Consider the following 14,181-nt stretch of genomic DNA (forward strand, 5'->3'; position numbering starts at 1 on the left):
TATAACTGAAAGAGATATTCTAAATGATAAAAACTGAGCTCATGGAAAACATAAAAGCCAACAGAGAATTTCAGAGTTTTACCTTTTTTAAAACAATGTAAGTTCTTACTTATCCAAAATAAAAATCACTAAAGATATAAAACATTCCCCAAAGTAGATAACCTGAAAAGCCACTTTGAGGCCATCTACCTTCAGGTAAGATTGATATTAGGGTTCATTCCTCACTGGGACGTGAGGGTTGGAAACTGATTACATTTTAAGTTGGGAGAAAATACCCTGGAATTAAAAATTAGCTTTGAATTAATCACAACCCAAATTTGAAATTTAAGTCATAACCTCTAAGCTGACTACCTCTATAAAATACTAGTTTATAGCCCTCACTAATGGTTGCTAAAATGTAGGTCATTTAAGTAGTTTAGGAAATTCGCACTCAGGTCTCCAAAAATAAATAAAATAAGCAAAAAAGCCCAAAACCCCCATTTTTATAAGTTGTTAGTCTTTATTGTAAAGAATGTTTCTAAATGAAGAAAAATCATTCTGAAATAGAACACTGCATACTTAATATAAAGTAAACAAGCAAAATAGCTTTCATATGCTTTCACAATGATATAAAAAATGAAAGGATTTTTGAAAATATGACCATAGTATACACAACAAAATGACCAGTTCCCTTTTTTCTAGGTTAGCATAATTTATCATGGTCACAGGTGTTCTTGATTTAGTCCCAGTACTCATTACTTTGTTTGCTTAGATAAAAGTCAATCTATTGATGCTGTGGTTTCTTTGCTTGTAATAATACCTACTCTGCAGGGTTGTTGGAAGAGCTAATAAGATACTGCATGTGAGAATGCTTTTTAAATTGCAAGGACCCATTACAAATGTTAAATATTAACATATATGCTAGGCATGATACTAGATACTGAGGACAGATATGTAAATAAACATACAATCTAATGAGGGAAGGCTGACCTTATTACCATGTAATGTGTAATAAGTGCTCTGAAGGACAAAGTGTAAGGACCTATGAGAACCTATAGGAGAAACAACAGGCTTGGGGGCTCAGGCAAGAGTCCTTGGAGAAAATGACATCTCAGATGAAGTAAAGAATGAGTATGAACCAGGTCAAGAGGGAGGAGAATGTCCTAAGCAGAGGAAAAGTAAGTGCCAAGGCAGTCATGTTAAGGAGCTTGGACTTATTGCAATGGCAATGGTGGGGGACAGGGACACTGAAAATGAAGCCAGCAACATATATTTGCATTTTAGTGACTGTATTACGGAGAATGAATTAGAGAACCGTAAGAGTAGAAGAAGAAATGCCAGTAAGGGTTGTCTTATGAAAGTAGAGTTGGTGGCTGACTTAGGGAAATGGCAGGAGGATGGGGAGAAGTAGATGAATTCAGGCGGTATTTAAGAAAGAGAGTCAACAGGACATGTACATTGATTAGATGCAGGGTCTGGAGAGAGGGCAATCAAGAGAAACTCTGGCCTTTCTGGAGCATTAGGACACAGTACTCTCGGCCCATCAGTGGCTTTTTCATGGTGGACATCATAAACAAGAGCAGACATGAAGCAACCTGTACTGACATGAAGAAGCGGAAAAGACAGGTGGCTTTTGATGACTATAACCAACAGTCTGATTTGTGAGCTAAATAAGTGACATATGTGAGACCCCTGGGCACTCCAGAAATATCAGGGGTAGGAGGATACCTCTCCAAAGCCTAGAACTTTTGCGCTGAAAAATCAAGAAAAGTGGATTATGATTATTATTGTGACTTTATTTGTAACCAAAGGCTGGTGAGGCCTGGGGAAAGGTAGGTAAACAGCTCAATTCCTGAATTATGACAAAATGTACTGTATATGAATTGCACATATGAAAGCCTGATTTCAAAGTCCTTGCTACGTGGCCCATTATGGAAGATGATAATGTTAAGATACCTAAAGAACGTGCACTGAATGGCTCTAATGACTGAAGGGGGCTTCTCTTGTTTTAAGAAATACATTTTACATGATCAAAAGCCATACTAAACATTTGGTGCATTCAACTATATTCTAAACACCAAAAACTAAGGAAATGAGCAATGTTTTAAATAAGTGGCACACAGTTCATAACCTAAGGGTATAGCACTTACATTCTTCTTAATTTTATTCTTGATTGTTTCAAGTACTCCAGCCTCTTCACTTTCACACAGCTTTTCTGTAGTTTTTAAGTCATCACATGCCAATTGCATTTTTTCTTCCTCAAATGTCATCATGGCATTCTTCCAAGAAAGAAATAAGGAAGGAAGGAAGGAATCAGTAAGTGTGTGAAAATGTAGACCAATTTATTAGGAAACATCAGTTAGTAGGCGTTCTTTGAAAAATCATTCTTTTCAGGGGCATTTCCAATGGGTTCACTTAGAAAGAACTCACTTTATACCGACTACAGTGAAAAATTCCACTGACAGCTTGTTTCCATGCACCCGATCCTGGTAGATTTTTTGCAGGTCACACTTGACTGGGTAGGAGCAATCCCTTTTCTGTTGAAAACCTGCTACTTTCACCGAGTAGGACTGAGTTTTCTGAGATGGTGGGCTACAGGGGTAGAAGCAGTCCACGGGCTTCTTGGAAGAACCTAATGAACCCACTGTATGTAGCTGTCCATTGCCTACCACATTCAGCTAACTGCACCGTGGCATTCGAGGCCTCCTCAGTATGACTCTAACCTACTTTTCCACTCTAGCCAAACCAAACCACAGCCACCTTTGCCCACGTCTCCCCACCATATTCTTTTTCCTAACCAAACTCAACCCTGCCCACCTCCCCACCCACCTCTTCCACCCAGCCAAACCTCTAGTTGTGTTGCACTGATGTTACAACCTTCACCCATTCAGTACCATTTTCCTTAAGGTAGGAAACTATATTTTCTTGTAAACCGTAGGCCTTAAAAATTTAAAAGGAAATAAATAGCTTGAATGAAAAGCCATGTCAGCAGAAGCTGGTCTGGTGCCTGAGGCTGGGAGCTGCCAGGCTGTACACACCACACCCATTTACTGATTTCTTTCTAAATTTGGGATCTAAATGCTTTTACATTTTACTTCTTTAGGTCTCTACTCATAACTTTTTGTTGTTGTTGTTACTATATAATTCTATGATTTATTTTTAGAAATTATGTGTTTGAAAGTAGTTTATGTGATGTGTTTCTGAAAAATAAAAAGCATACAATTTTTTACATTGCCCAATTTACTTTAAAACCTAACTGCAACCCATTCTCTCAATTCATAAATAAATTACATTTTAAAATGCAATAGTAACTGATAAACTTTAGCTTCACTAATTTAACTTGTCTTCCAATCTACATTTATTCGATAATTTTAGAGCAAACCGTTATTATTCAAAGTCTGACTTTTTAAAACTCTAATGCAGTTTTAATTTTTGGAAAGATCTTTCAATTGTATTTTTATTTAAAATGATTTTGGTTGGGAAAAAAACGGAATACTTTACAAGGTATAAGCACTTCATTTTTAAAATTGGGAAAGAGGATATCTTATAGGTGATGATTAATAGCAAAAACTTTATTCCAGTTTTAAACTCTAAAAGATCTTGCACAATAGTATATCTAATATAGCCAGTAGTCACTAAAAGAATACATTATATACTCATTTCCTTCATTCCAATACCTCTCCCCATATCAACTTACCAAAAAACTGACAAAGCTGGCTCCAAAACTCATTAATGGGCTATGATTTCTGTTAAGGAAACAAAACAAAATTATTTTTATTCTAAACTTTTATTTTAAAAACATTTGATATATCAGGATCACGATATATTACTAGCAATTGGATAAAAGAACATAAGGTCTTCAAGCAGATGGAATTACCCTAAAGAAAAAGTTAGAGGCATATATATCTGCTAAGATAGAATCTGCCCCTGCTTCTTCAAAGCTAGGCAAACAATAAAGTCAAATTATAGGAGAGACTGTCTTAGTGAAACAATACAACATCTGCAAAACACACGGCCAAAGAAAGGTTAATAATCATTTTAAAAATGCAAAACATGTTCAAAACTTTACATCCGTTTCTTTTAAAGAGCAGATCAAAGGGTTTTTACCGCTTTGCCACACCTTGTAAATTCACTTATCCCATCCCAGTAACTTTAACAATGCCTCCCTAATACCACCTCAAACCTGTCACATGGCTATCATCAATAAGACAAATCATAACAAGTGTTGGAGAGGTTGTGGAGAAAAAGGCACCCTCAGACACTGCCGGTGGGAATGTAAACTGGTACAGATGCTATGGAAAACAGTATGAAGGTTCCTCAAAAAATTAAGACTAGAACTACCACATGACCCAGCAATCCCTCTTCTGGGTATTTACCCCAAAAATCTGAAAACATGTATCTATAAAGATGTATGTACCCCAATGTTCATTGCAGCATTATTCATGGTGGCCAAGACATGGAAACAACCGAAGTGTCCTTCAATAGATGAATGGATAAAGAAGATGTGTGTGTGTATATATATATATGTATATATACAATGGACTATTACAAGGCCATAAGAAAAGATGAAATACTGCCATTTGTGACCATATGGATTGATCTTAAGATTATTGTGCTAAGCGAAATAAATCAGATGGAAAAAATTGAGAACCATATGATTTAACTCATATGTGGGATGTAAAACTGAAAGCAACAAACAAAAACTCATAGATACAGACAATAGTTCAGTGGTTACCAGAGGGTAAGGGAAAAGTAGGGGAGTTAAAAGAGGGTAAAAGGGGGGTCAAATATACGGTGCCTGAAGGAAATTTAACTTTGGGTGGTACACACAATACAACATATAGATGATTGTGGGGACAGAACCCCAGAAAGCAGTTTCCAGGCTCTCGACCTCACATAGAAAGGTGCTGGCTCAGGTAGTAAATGGCCATCACCTGTGATTGGATGGCCATCAGCTGTGACTAGTTGGCCGTCAGCTGTAACCAGTGAGCCATTGGCCACTAATATAACTGCTGCGGCTACGCTAGAAGGAAAAAATGGGGGCTAGCAAGAGCGGATTGCAGAGAGGTGGATGCCGCTGGCGAGAATATAGTGGTATGACTCCCCTACTTATGGCTCCGTGGGTGTTCCTTTTTGGCCTCACCATGTCCTATGTTCTTATGTGGGGAGTGGGACCAGAGACCCCGCCTGCCGCCCCGCACGACACATGGCGCAGCGAGCAGGGTCCCCTGCACAACACATGGCGTAGTTGGCAGGATACAGTGCTGGCCAAAGCTCTCCAAAGGGAGATGGAGCAGTTTGTGCGTATGAAAGCTCAGTCTGAGGAAGACCAGGAGGAGCAGCTGCCGGAGAGCTCGATCCCCGTGGAGGAGTGGGAAGATGTAGCTGGTTCCCCAACCAGCAGAGGCCGGAGAAAGCGAAGGTTGTTGCCGCCCTGTGGGCTGGGAAGTGCTTGCTGAGGCAGCCTGGATACAGGACTTGTCCCAGGAGGAAACGCTTGCTGAGTCCTCCGTGGGAGATGCGGGTGAGGTCAAGGTCATCCCTCACCCCCAGGACAGCCCTGGCGAATGGCTATGGACTATGAGGAATTGCCTTCTATCCCTGATTTAATGGACTACTTGATTGTTTGTTTGGGAACATACCACCATGTAGTGGGACTGGAGGATGTTTGCTTTTGTGTCTTGACCGGCCGCCATTGAGAATATGTAAGCACCTTGACTGTGAGCTGCTGTTGTTCCAGCACGGTACCCTGAGAGGCCCAGAGAGAGAGTGGCAGTGCCCTGAGAGTCTTGGCTGTGTCCAGGAAGTCTGGCTGAGCCCAGAAGTACTGGTGGTGCCCTGAGAAACCCTGGCTGTGCTCAGAGAGCCTGGCTGTGTCCAGGATATTGCATTCACCTCCAGGCTTCTTGCACAGGGACCCTCGCAGAAGACACTTGTCGCGTAGATTGTGAGGCGAGATCCTGTAGGGGTGGAGTGTGGGGACAAAGCCCCCCAAAACAGTTTCCAGGCTCTCGGCCTCACATAGAAAGGTGCTGGCTCAGGTAGTAAATGGCCATCACCTGTGATTGGATGGCCATCAGCTGTGGCTAGTTGGCCGTCAGCTGTAACCAGTGAGCCATTGGCCACTAATATAACTGCTGTGGCTATGCTAGAAGGAAAAAATGGGGGCTAGCAAGAGTGGATTGCAGAGAGGCGGATGCCGCCGGTGAGAATATAGTGATTTGACTTCCTTACTTATGGCTCCGTGGGTGTTCCTTTTTGGCCTCACCATGTCCTATGTTCTTATGTGGGGAGTGGGACCAGAGACCCCGCCTGCCGCCCCGCACGACACATGGCGCAGCGAGCAGGGTCTCCCGCACGACAATGATGTATTATAAGACTGTACACTTGAAACCTATATAATTTCGTCAACCCAATAAATTTAATAAATAAAAAACAAGAATGCCTCTCTAGAGTCAGTCATTCCCCCACTGTAATGCAGTCATTATCCAATTTTATATGTAAGTCAAATATGAAACCACATCAAACTAATACCAATTCAAAGAACATAAACTTTCTGCTTCAAATTCACAGCCAGTACAAAATCCAAATCTCTGTAAATTGCACTAAAAGAGAAAGCAAGTTACAATTGCCTTGTTAAATAAAAACAATTTTACCAGATTTTTTATTATGTAAATAATACATGGTCATAAAAAGAACACAAGAACAATGTATTTAGTCAATCCTCTACTGAAAATTTAGTTTGTGTCCAAATTGAGGGTGTGTTTGGGGCATGGGGAGTGGGTACTTTAAATCATTTCCAGGTTACTTATGATGCCTAATACAATGTAAATGTTATGTAACTAGTTGTTATACTGCATTGTTTAGGAACTAATGACAAAAAATGTCTCTAAATGTTCAGTATAGATGTAACCATCATAGGCCCAACTACCTAATACACGTCTACAACAATGTTAACTTTTTTTCCCCCCAAATATGTTTGATCTGCCATTGGTTGAAATCATGGATGTGGAACCCATGGATATGCAGGACTTGGCTATACCTTATGATCCAGAAATTTCACTTATGGGTATATACCCCAAAGAACTGAAATCAGGAACTCAAACAGATGTTTGTACATCCATATTCTAGCAGCATTATTCACAATGACCAAAAGGTGGAAGCAACCCAAGTGTCTGTAGATGGACAAATGGATAAACAAACTGTGGTATATCCACTGAATGGAGTATTATTCAGCCTTAAAAAGGACAAAAATTCTGACACATCCTGCAATGTGGATGAACCTTGAGGACGTTACGCGAAGTGAAATAATCCAGTTACAAAATGATAAATACTGTATGATTCCACTTATATGAAGGACCTCAAGTAGTCAAATTTAGAGAGACAGGAAATAGAATAGTGGTTGCCAGGGCTTGGGGGAGGAGAGAATGAGGAGTTATTGCTTAATGGGTATAGGTTCAGTTTTGGAAGATTTTTAAGAGTTCTGGAGATGGGATGCACAACGATGTGAATGCACTTAGCAATACTGAACTGTACTCTTAAAAACAGCTGAGGGTAAACTTCATGTTATACATATTTTACAATTTAAAATTTTTGAAAATGGAAGAGTCTACAATAAAATAAATGCCTCATAACATCTTCAGATGGAACAGTATGACCTAGAAAAATGCCTGACTAAATTTAATGTACAAACAAAAGTTCTGTGTGTACTTTATTCCAATGTATGAACAAAAAATGAGTTTTTGTCATGAGGTGCAATAAGATTAAAAGTTATTTTTTCAGGAAATGTGTGTATGTGGGGAGATAAATAGTCCTGACTAAAACTGCAGTAATCATCATCTGTTTCAATAATGTCACCATAGACATTCTCCTTACTTTCAGACACCTTTTAGAGAGAAACACACATCATTTAAGTCAATTTACTTGCTCTAAATACTCCTTGTGATTCAGTTCTTGCTTTGATACAATTTCTCAACAGAATATATCATCCAGCCAAACAAACAGAATAATGGGGCGATTCAATAGCAAATAGCCAAAGCCTGCTATGTGGGAGTGAGTTCACTTAGTGACAAGCTAAGGTCTCACTGTGCCCAGCTGTGGCCCACGGTACCATGAACACAGGCTAATAAAGAAATTGTCCCCAAAGAAGAGAGAAACACTTATATGAAGTTAAGTCCCGCAAATAGTCTCTGACTGTTTTTCAGAAACAGATGCAAATGATTTGGGAATTATTTTTTCTATTATCTGTACAAATAGTACAAATAAGATTTTTTTTAAACTTATTTATTGGGGTGACAATTGTTAATGAAATTACATAATTTCAGGTGTACAATTCTGTATTACATCATCTATAAATCCCACTGTGTGTTCACCACCCAGAGTCAGTTCTCCTTCCATCACCATATAACAAATAAGATTTTAAATGCGTCCCTATCAAAATTAAAGGGAAAAGAAGGTAGTAGGACATCAAACAGAACCACATATTGTCTTGCTATTTGAACTAATTATTTTACTAAAATTTTTTTTCAGTTTTAGTAGTGTAATCTTTCCTCTACCTACCTGCTTCCTCACCACACTAAGAAAAATAATAATAAATAAAAAGCCTTACAATAAGGAGTTTAATGAAAGCTGGGTTAAAAACTAAAACATGCCCAAGTCAAAAAAAAAACACAAAAAAAAAAACAAAAAAAGAAAAAAAAAAAAACTAAAACATGCCCAAGTCAGTACTGAGTAGACAAAACCTTGAAATGTTTCAATTTCACAGGACACTGACCACCTGAATGGAGACCTCCCTTAACTGGTACTTGTGCTTCCTGGGTGATAGGCTCAATTTTTACTGCCTTGTATTTCAAGTTCTCTAACTTTGAGGACACTCTGTTACACCATCAATAGATAAGATTAATTGGATTCTTCGGCAACAAACTATGTTTTCCAAATATACTGAACTTACTTTTTTAATACCACTCAGAAATAGGAAACTATTATGGTGAGCCATTTGGAAGCCTTGATCTTAACTTGAAGATGTTGCAGCTGTAACATAGGAAGGATGTTTGGCCTATCAGTGCCAAAGAGCATATAAGTTTTTATCACTAGCCAACTAAAGAGACTGAAAGATTTATCTCTACTCTTACTGTGAAAGCAAGAAAGAACAGCAATGTTCTCAGTACAGTGTCCTTGCAGCATTCATTCAACAAACATTTTTTTAAAGAGCGCATCTGCCATATGCAGAAAAGGAAAGGTTCCTATGAAGTGATGAAGGGAAAACTCTAGACCAGAGATCTAGGAATAAAAGTGTCCTATCGCTTAGAGGGTGGCCAAGGAAAATAAAATGTGAAAAAGGTTTGTTTAAAGGGTGTTTTCTTGACATGATTTATAATAGTTGTTAAGAATAGTTTTCAAAAGGAAAAATCTAATTATTCTGAAAGCATCTTAGTGAAAAAGTACTACAAATGCTTCTTTTATGTATCACATATAGCATCCTTAGGGTCTCATATGTGATTGGAGAGCATCAGTAGAATGTTCCTTTTGAAGCTTGTTACGAATCAGGTTAAAATATAAAATTCGTTATCTGTGGTCTTCTAGAAAGCTAAATCACTTCCACAGGAATCCCAGTGGATGTATCCCATTCACTAAGTATCATCTTCCCTGCAAGTCTGAGAAGTAGGTACCTGGGTCCATGTACCCCATTGCCCCACATCTTCTAATTCTCCTTGATAAATTTCCAGTTTTAAAGCATCTTTGCATAGTGCACAGCCAACTCTGAGCCTGCTCAGTGACAGACTAAAGCGTCACCCCTATCGAAGCCTAATGATTAAGAGAGTGATAAAGAAATCAGGCCCAAAACAAGCAATGCAATTTACTATCAAAGTCAAAGAACTCACGGGTGGTTTTCCAGATTGCCCCTTGTCTCCACCAACAGTTATCTAAGAGAAAACTACAAACTTAAAAAAAACAAAACAAAACAGATGTTTAATTTTAAAATCACATATGCAAGTCATAATCAGATAACATTCTACAGTTTAGAACAAAGTAAATGAAAGTTCTATACATGGGACTATAAGGAAAATTCTAATAAATCTCGTTTTCTTTCATTCATCCATTCAAAACATATTTGTTGAATACCAAGTATACAGCAGGCACTGTGCTACGTACTGGAGATACAAACACAAACAAGAACACTTGTTCTCTTGACAGAGCCTACACAGTCGAGTTTGGCTGCTAGAAAGAAACATTCCAATAATAAATGATGATGGAAAGTGGGTAGAGATGCTTCTTTATTTTATTCACAAAGTCTCCTTCTAACACCGTATATTTAATGAAGTCTCAAAAAGTCTGCTTACCAACTTTGATTTCCTCTTTTCTATAGTTTTTTTTTTAAAGAGAATACGAGGTGTGATTGAAAAATACAGTAAATGTTTACATAAAAAATGTATTCCAGTAAAAGACATATTGCCATTAATCCCCCTCAAAATATACCCCCATGCTTCAAACACACTTATTTCATTGTTCTTGCCACTTTCTGACGCAGTTCTGGAAGTCCTGTTTCATGAGTGTCTTTACTTCATCCTCCCTCATGACAATGATCCATGTCACACATTGCTTCTGGTACAGCAACTTCTGTCAAATAAAAACATTATGGTGTATCTTCATCCACCTTATTCATTGGATCTGGCACCGTGCAACTTCTGGCTCTTCCCCAAAGTCAAAATGATTCAGGACATCAAGGCAGCCATGACTGTGTAACTAAAGATACTCACGAAAGAAGACTTCCAGACTGCTTCAGAAAGTGGCAAGAAGATGGGATAAGTGTGTTCAAAGCGAGGGGGATTAATGACAATGTGACTTTTATTGTAATAAATGTTTTTAATATAAATATTCACCATACTTTTTATCACATCTCGTATATTAATAAGCCTCTAATCACTGTCTATTGTATCTCTATATGTTAATTTTCTACAAAGCACTTACTATTATTTGATATCGATCTCACTTGTTTGTTTGAATAAATGAAGTTCCCTGTGAGTGGGAACCCCATTTCTGCCATGTGCCGCTGTCTTGACCAAATAAGACACAGCCTGGCATGTAGCAAGTCACTGATACATATCTGTTTAATAAAGCAACCAATCATCTCCTACAAAATCCTCACTTCATTATATTTCAACGGATGGACCTTCCTCCATAGGTCAAACAAATTTACCAGATATAAGATCATCAACCTGAGCCCATAAAAACTGCTTTCATTAAGAAAAATAAGTGTGCTTGTTTTCTTTATCCGAAGACAACAGTGGGGAATGTCATAGAAAGGCTCTACTCTTACTTTTCAGACACAACTTAAAGCATGATCCTTGGGGAACTTTTAACCTTAAAGGACAGCATGTCCCTAAAAACACTGATTGTCATAGACATTTAGTTTATAATTGTTTCATTTATGAGTGTTTTTGGAATAGGTCCAGGCTTCTGCTCAGACTTTTGTTTATGTGTGCCCACCCTTCCTGGGATTTGAGAGTCCTTGACGTACCACCGGCTTGCCCCAGGCACCCCTCTTCAGGTCAGGGGCACCCTGAGCCAGGAGGGATGCCAGTCCCCAGGGAGCAGTGGCTCCTGTGTATGTAGCGATGTTTGCATTCACAGCCATTGGAGTGTCTTACTATTTACTTTAACTGCTTGTGATATGGCCTTATATCTTATCAGAAATTGACCTTGTAATTTACCATCTGGTGCCAAGGAGCCATGAAAGACTTTCACCGGAAGTAGTGAAGCCATCAGCTTGCAGCAGAGCGTGGGAGGACTTCTGGGGGCAGGCTGAGATTCTGGGTCTCTTCCCCACAAAGGGACAGAATAAGCAAGAACCTTGATGGTCTGTATCTTCCTTGAAGTCGTTAATTATTTATAGGCAGATAATTAATGAGCCACTCTACACAACACTCTGAAAAAAGTCACTAGGCCCTTGATTCTTATTTCCAATGGACAACTGTTCTAATCGATGTAGTTCTAGGATGTACATATATTAAGAATGCATCCCCTGCATATGGTACAATACCTCTCAAAGCCACTGTGGTAATTAAAAATACAGACTAGTTCTACAACTGCATGGCAAAAACAGAATTTCACATTTTAGGCTTGTCTCTGGTGTCCTGCAAAGGAAAAGCTAGCAGATTCAGGGCTATGACTTAGGACTTGGGGTGGAGGAAGACTTGGGAACAACTACGAAAGAGAAATGGTGAACAGGACAGAGGACATGGAGAGCTTGGCCTGGAGTGGGAGCTGGGGAGCCTCCTGGAGGGTTGAGTGCTACCCCTCAAAGTCCCAAATGGTGGCCCAGCACCTAGTCACCAGGCCTGTGAGGAGGGAGATGAGAAAAGACTGAGCAAAATGAAAGCCAGGAAAAACTTTGGTCCCTAGTTCCTATCTTTTAACTTCCAAATGATTTGCATTAGAATTCACTGGTCTAATTAATATGATGGACTATTTAGTAAGTTGATATTTAAGATATAAAATATCTACATAAAAATCGTTTGTCTTGAGACAAAAACAGTGAAAATATATAAAATGTTTCCATTGGATTTCCCTCTCCATTACTTTATCCTGTAAAATTTCCAAATCAAGATGAAAACAATCAGAAGGGAATGTCATGTTCTCACGCCTTGGGCTTTGGCACAGAGGGTTTCCCTGCCTCTTTCCTCACTAGCTCCTGCTCATCCTCCAGGTCTCAATACAAAAGGTGCTAGTTTGGAACCACCCCTTCTGGTCCCTCAGATCAGGGTGGAGCCCTCCTCTGGGCTGCTCCTCCTTCTTCACCCTTCAGAACACTATTCACATACTACCATGTTTCCCTGAAAATAAGACCTAACTGGAAAATAATCCCTAGCATGATTTTTCTGGATGACATCTCCTGAACAGAAGCCCTAATGCGTCTTTTGGAGCAAACCTTAATATAAGACCTGGTCTTGTTTTCGGGGAAACAGGGTAGTACTGCTTTTCCCACCAGAATGGTGCCTAGCACAGTGCCTGGCATCTAGAACGCCCTCAATGAGTACTTGCTGAATAAATGAATGAATGAGTGAATGAATGAATGGAGTGAATGAATAAATGAATGAGTAAATGAGTGTCCTGACAAACAAATGAGCAAAAAGAATAACAGAAGGAAGAGACAGAGATATCTATATGTGTATGCTGAGTAGTAAAGGTGGCTACATGATCGGTGAAATTGTTTCTATTTCATTTCTTGTTGTAAAGCTGTTTTACTGAGTATAGAAATTCACTAAAATAGTGCCTGGCATACAGTAGGTAAAATATAAGGATTTACTAAATAAAGCTAACAAATAATGAATTGGCCTAAGTAAAGAAAAAATCTTTTCCATGTCTAAAACGCTGCTTCTTAATATAGGATTAATACTTGCGTAGTCCCTGGAGTAAGCCAAATACTTAAAATGATTTCCTGCATTTATTGTTAGCTCTCCTTAAAATATCACTCTACAGTATATTTCTTAAATTGTTCACCTGCAGCACTCTGAAAAATATTTATGGTGACATTATAAAGACAGCTTCTTAAACTAGGACTTCTTTCCTGGTATAATTGTAAAAATTTCTCTTGAGTTGGCAAACATCTTAAGAACCACATAATCCTGTATTGATATGTTCATTTCATAATTGTGTTTTAAAATTCTCATAATTTACAATTTAAATAATTACCTGGGGTTTTCACAAAGAATATATTCTACAATAGAGAATAACATCAATTTTTACCTACAGACTTATAGTCAACCCCAGCCTAAAATGAACTCCCTGCGTTTGAAAAGCTCACTTAAGAAAAAACAATCTAGAGGCTTTGGGTCAAGATGATGGGGGTCAAGAACTGTGCTTGCCCCCTCCCACGACCACATGAAAATTACAACCAAAGGATGACCATTATTGAGAATCGCCTGAAATCTAGAACAGAAGTCCTATAACTAAAGACATGCAGAAGGACCCACTTTGAGACGGGTACTGAGGGCAGAGATGTGAAGTGGGCTGGTCCCACACCCACGTGTGGAGGTTAAAAATCAAAAGGTATATCTCAGCTATGGAGGTCCCCTCTGAGGAGAGAAGGGTCCCGGCCCCACGCCGAACTCCCCAGCCCAGAGTTCCAGTGCTGGGAAGAGAAGTCCTCCTAAATTCTGGCTATAAAACCCAGCAGATACTGTGGCTGAGGGAGAGGGAAGG

General features: G+C 39.0%; 1 protein-coding gene across 4 annotated transcripts in view; it reads right to left on the reverse strand.

The window, feature by feature from the left end:
• TTC39C (tetratricopeptide repeat domain 39C) overlaps nt 1–14,181 on the reverse strand; it is a 91,391-nt gene that overhangs the window by 43,225 nt on the left and 33,985 nt on the right. For 2 of the 4 annotated variants that reach the window (XM_081078957.1, XM_081078958.1), the window contains exons 2-3: nt 3,677–3,725; nt 2,130–2,258 (exon numbers count right to left, since the gene is read on the reverse strand). In XM_081078957.1, coding sequence (XP_080935083.1) covers nt 2,130–2,258; nt 3,677–3,725 — 178 coding nt within the window. Of the gene's footprint in view, nt 1–2,129; nt 2,259–3,676; nt 3,726–9,860; nt 9,909–14,181 lie in introns of those variants that run through there. The other 2 variants (XM_081078959.1, XM_081078960.1) reach the window with 2 other exon arrangements.

This window comes from Rhinolophus hipposideros (genome assembly GCF_964194185.1).
Source record: "Rhinolophus hipposideros genome assembly, chromosome: 17".
NCBI lineage: Eukaryota > Metazoa > Chordata > Mammalia > Chiroptera > Rhinolophidae > Rhinolophus > Rhinolophus hipposideros.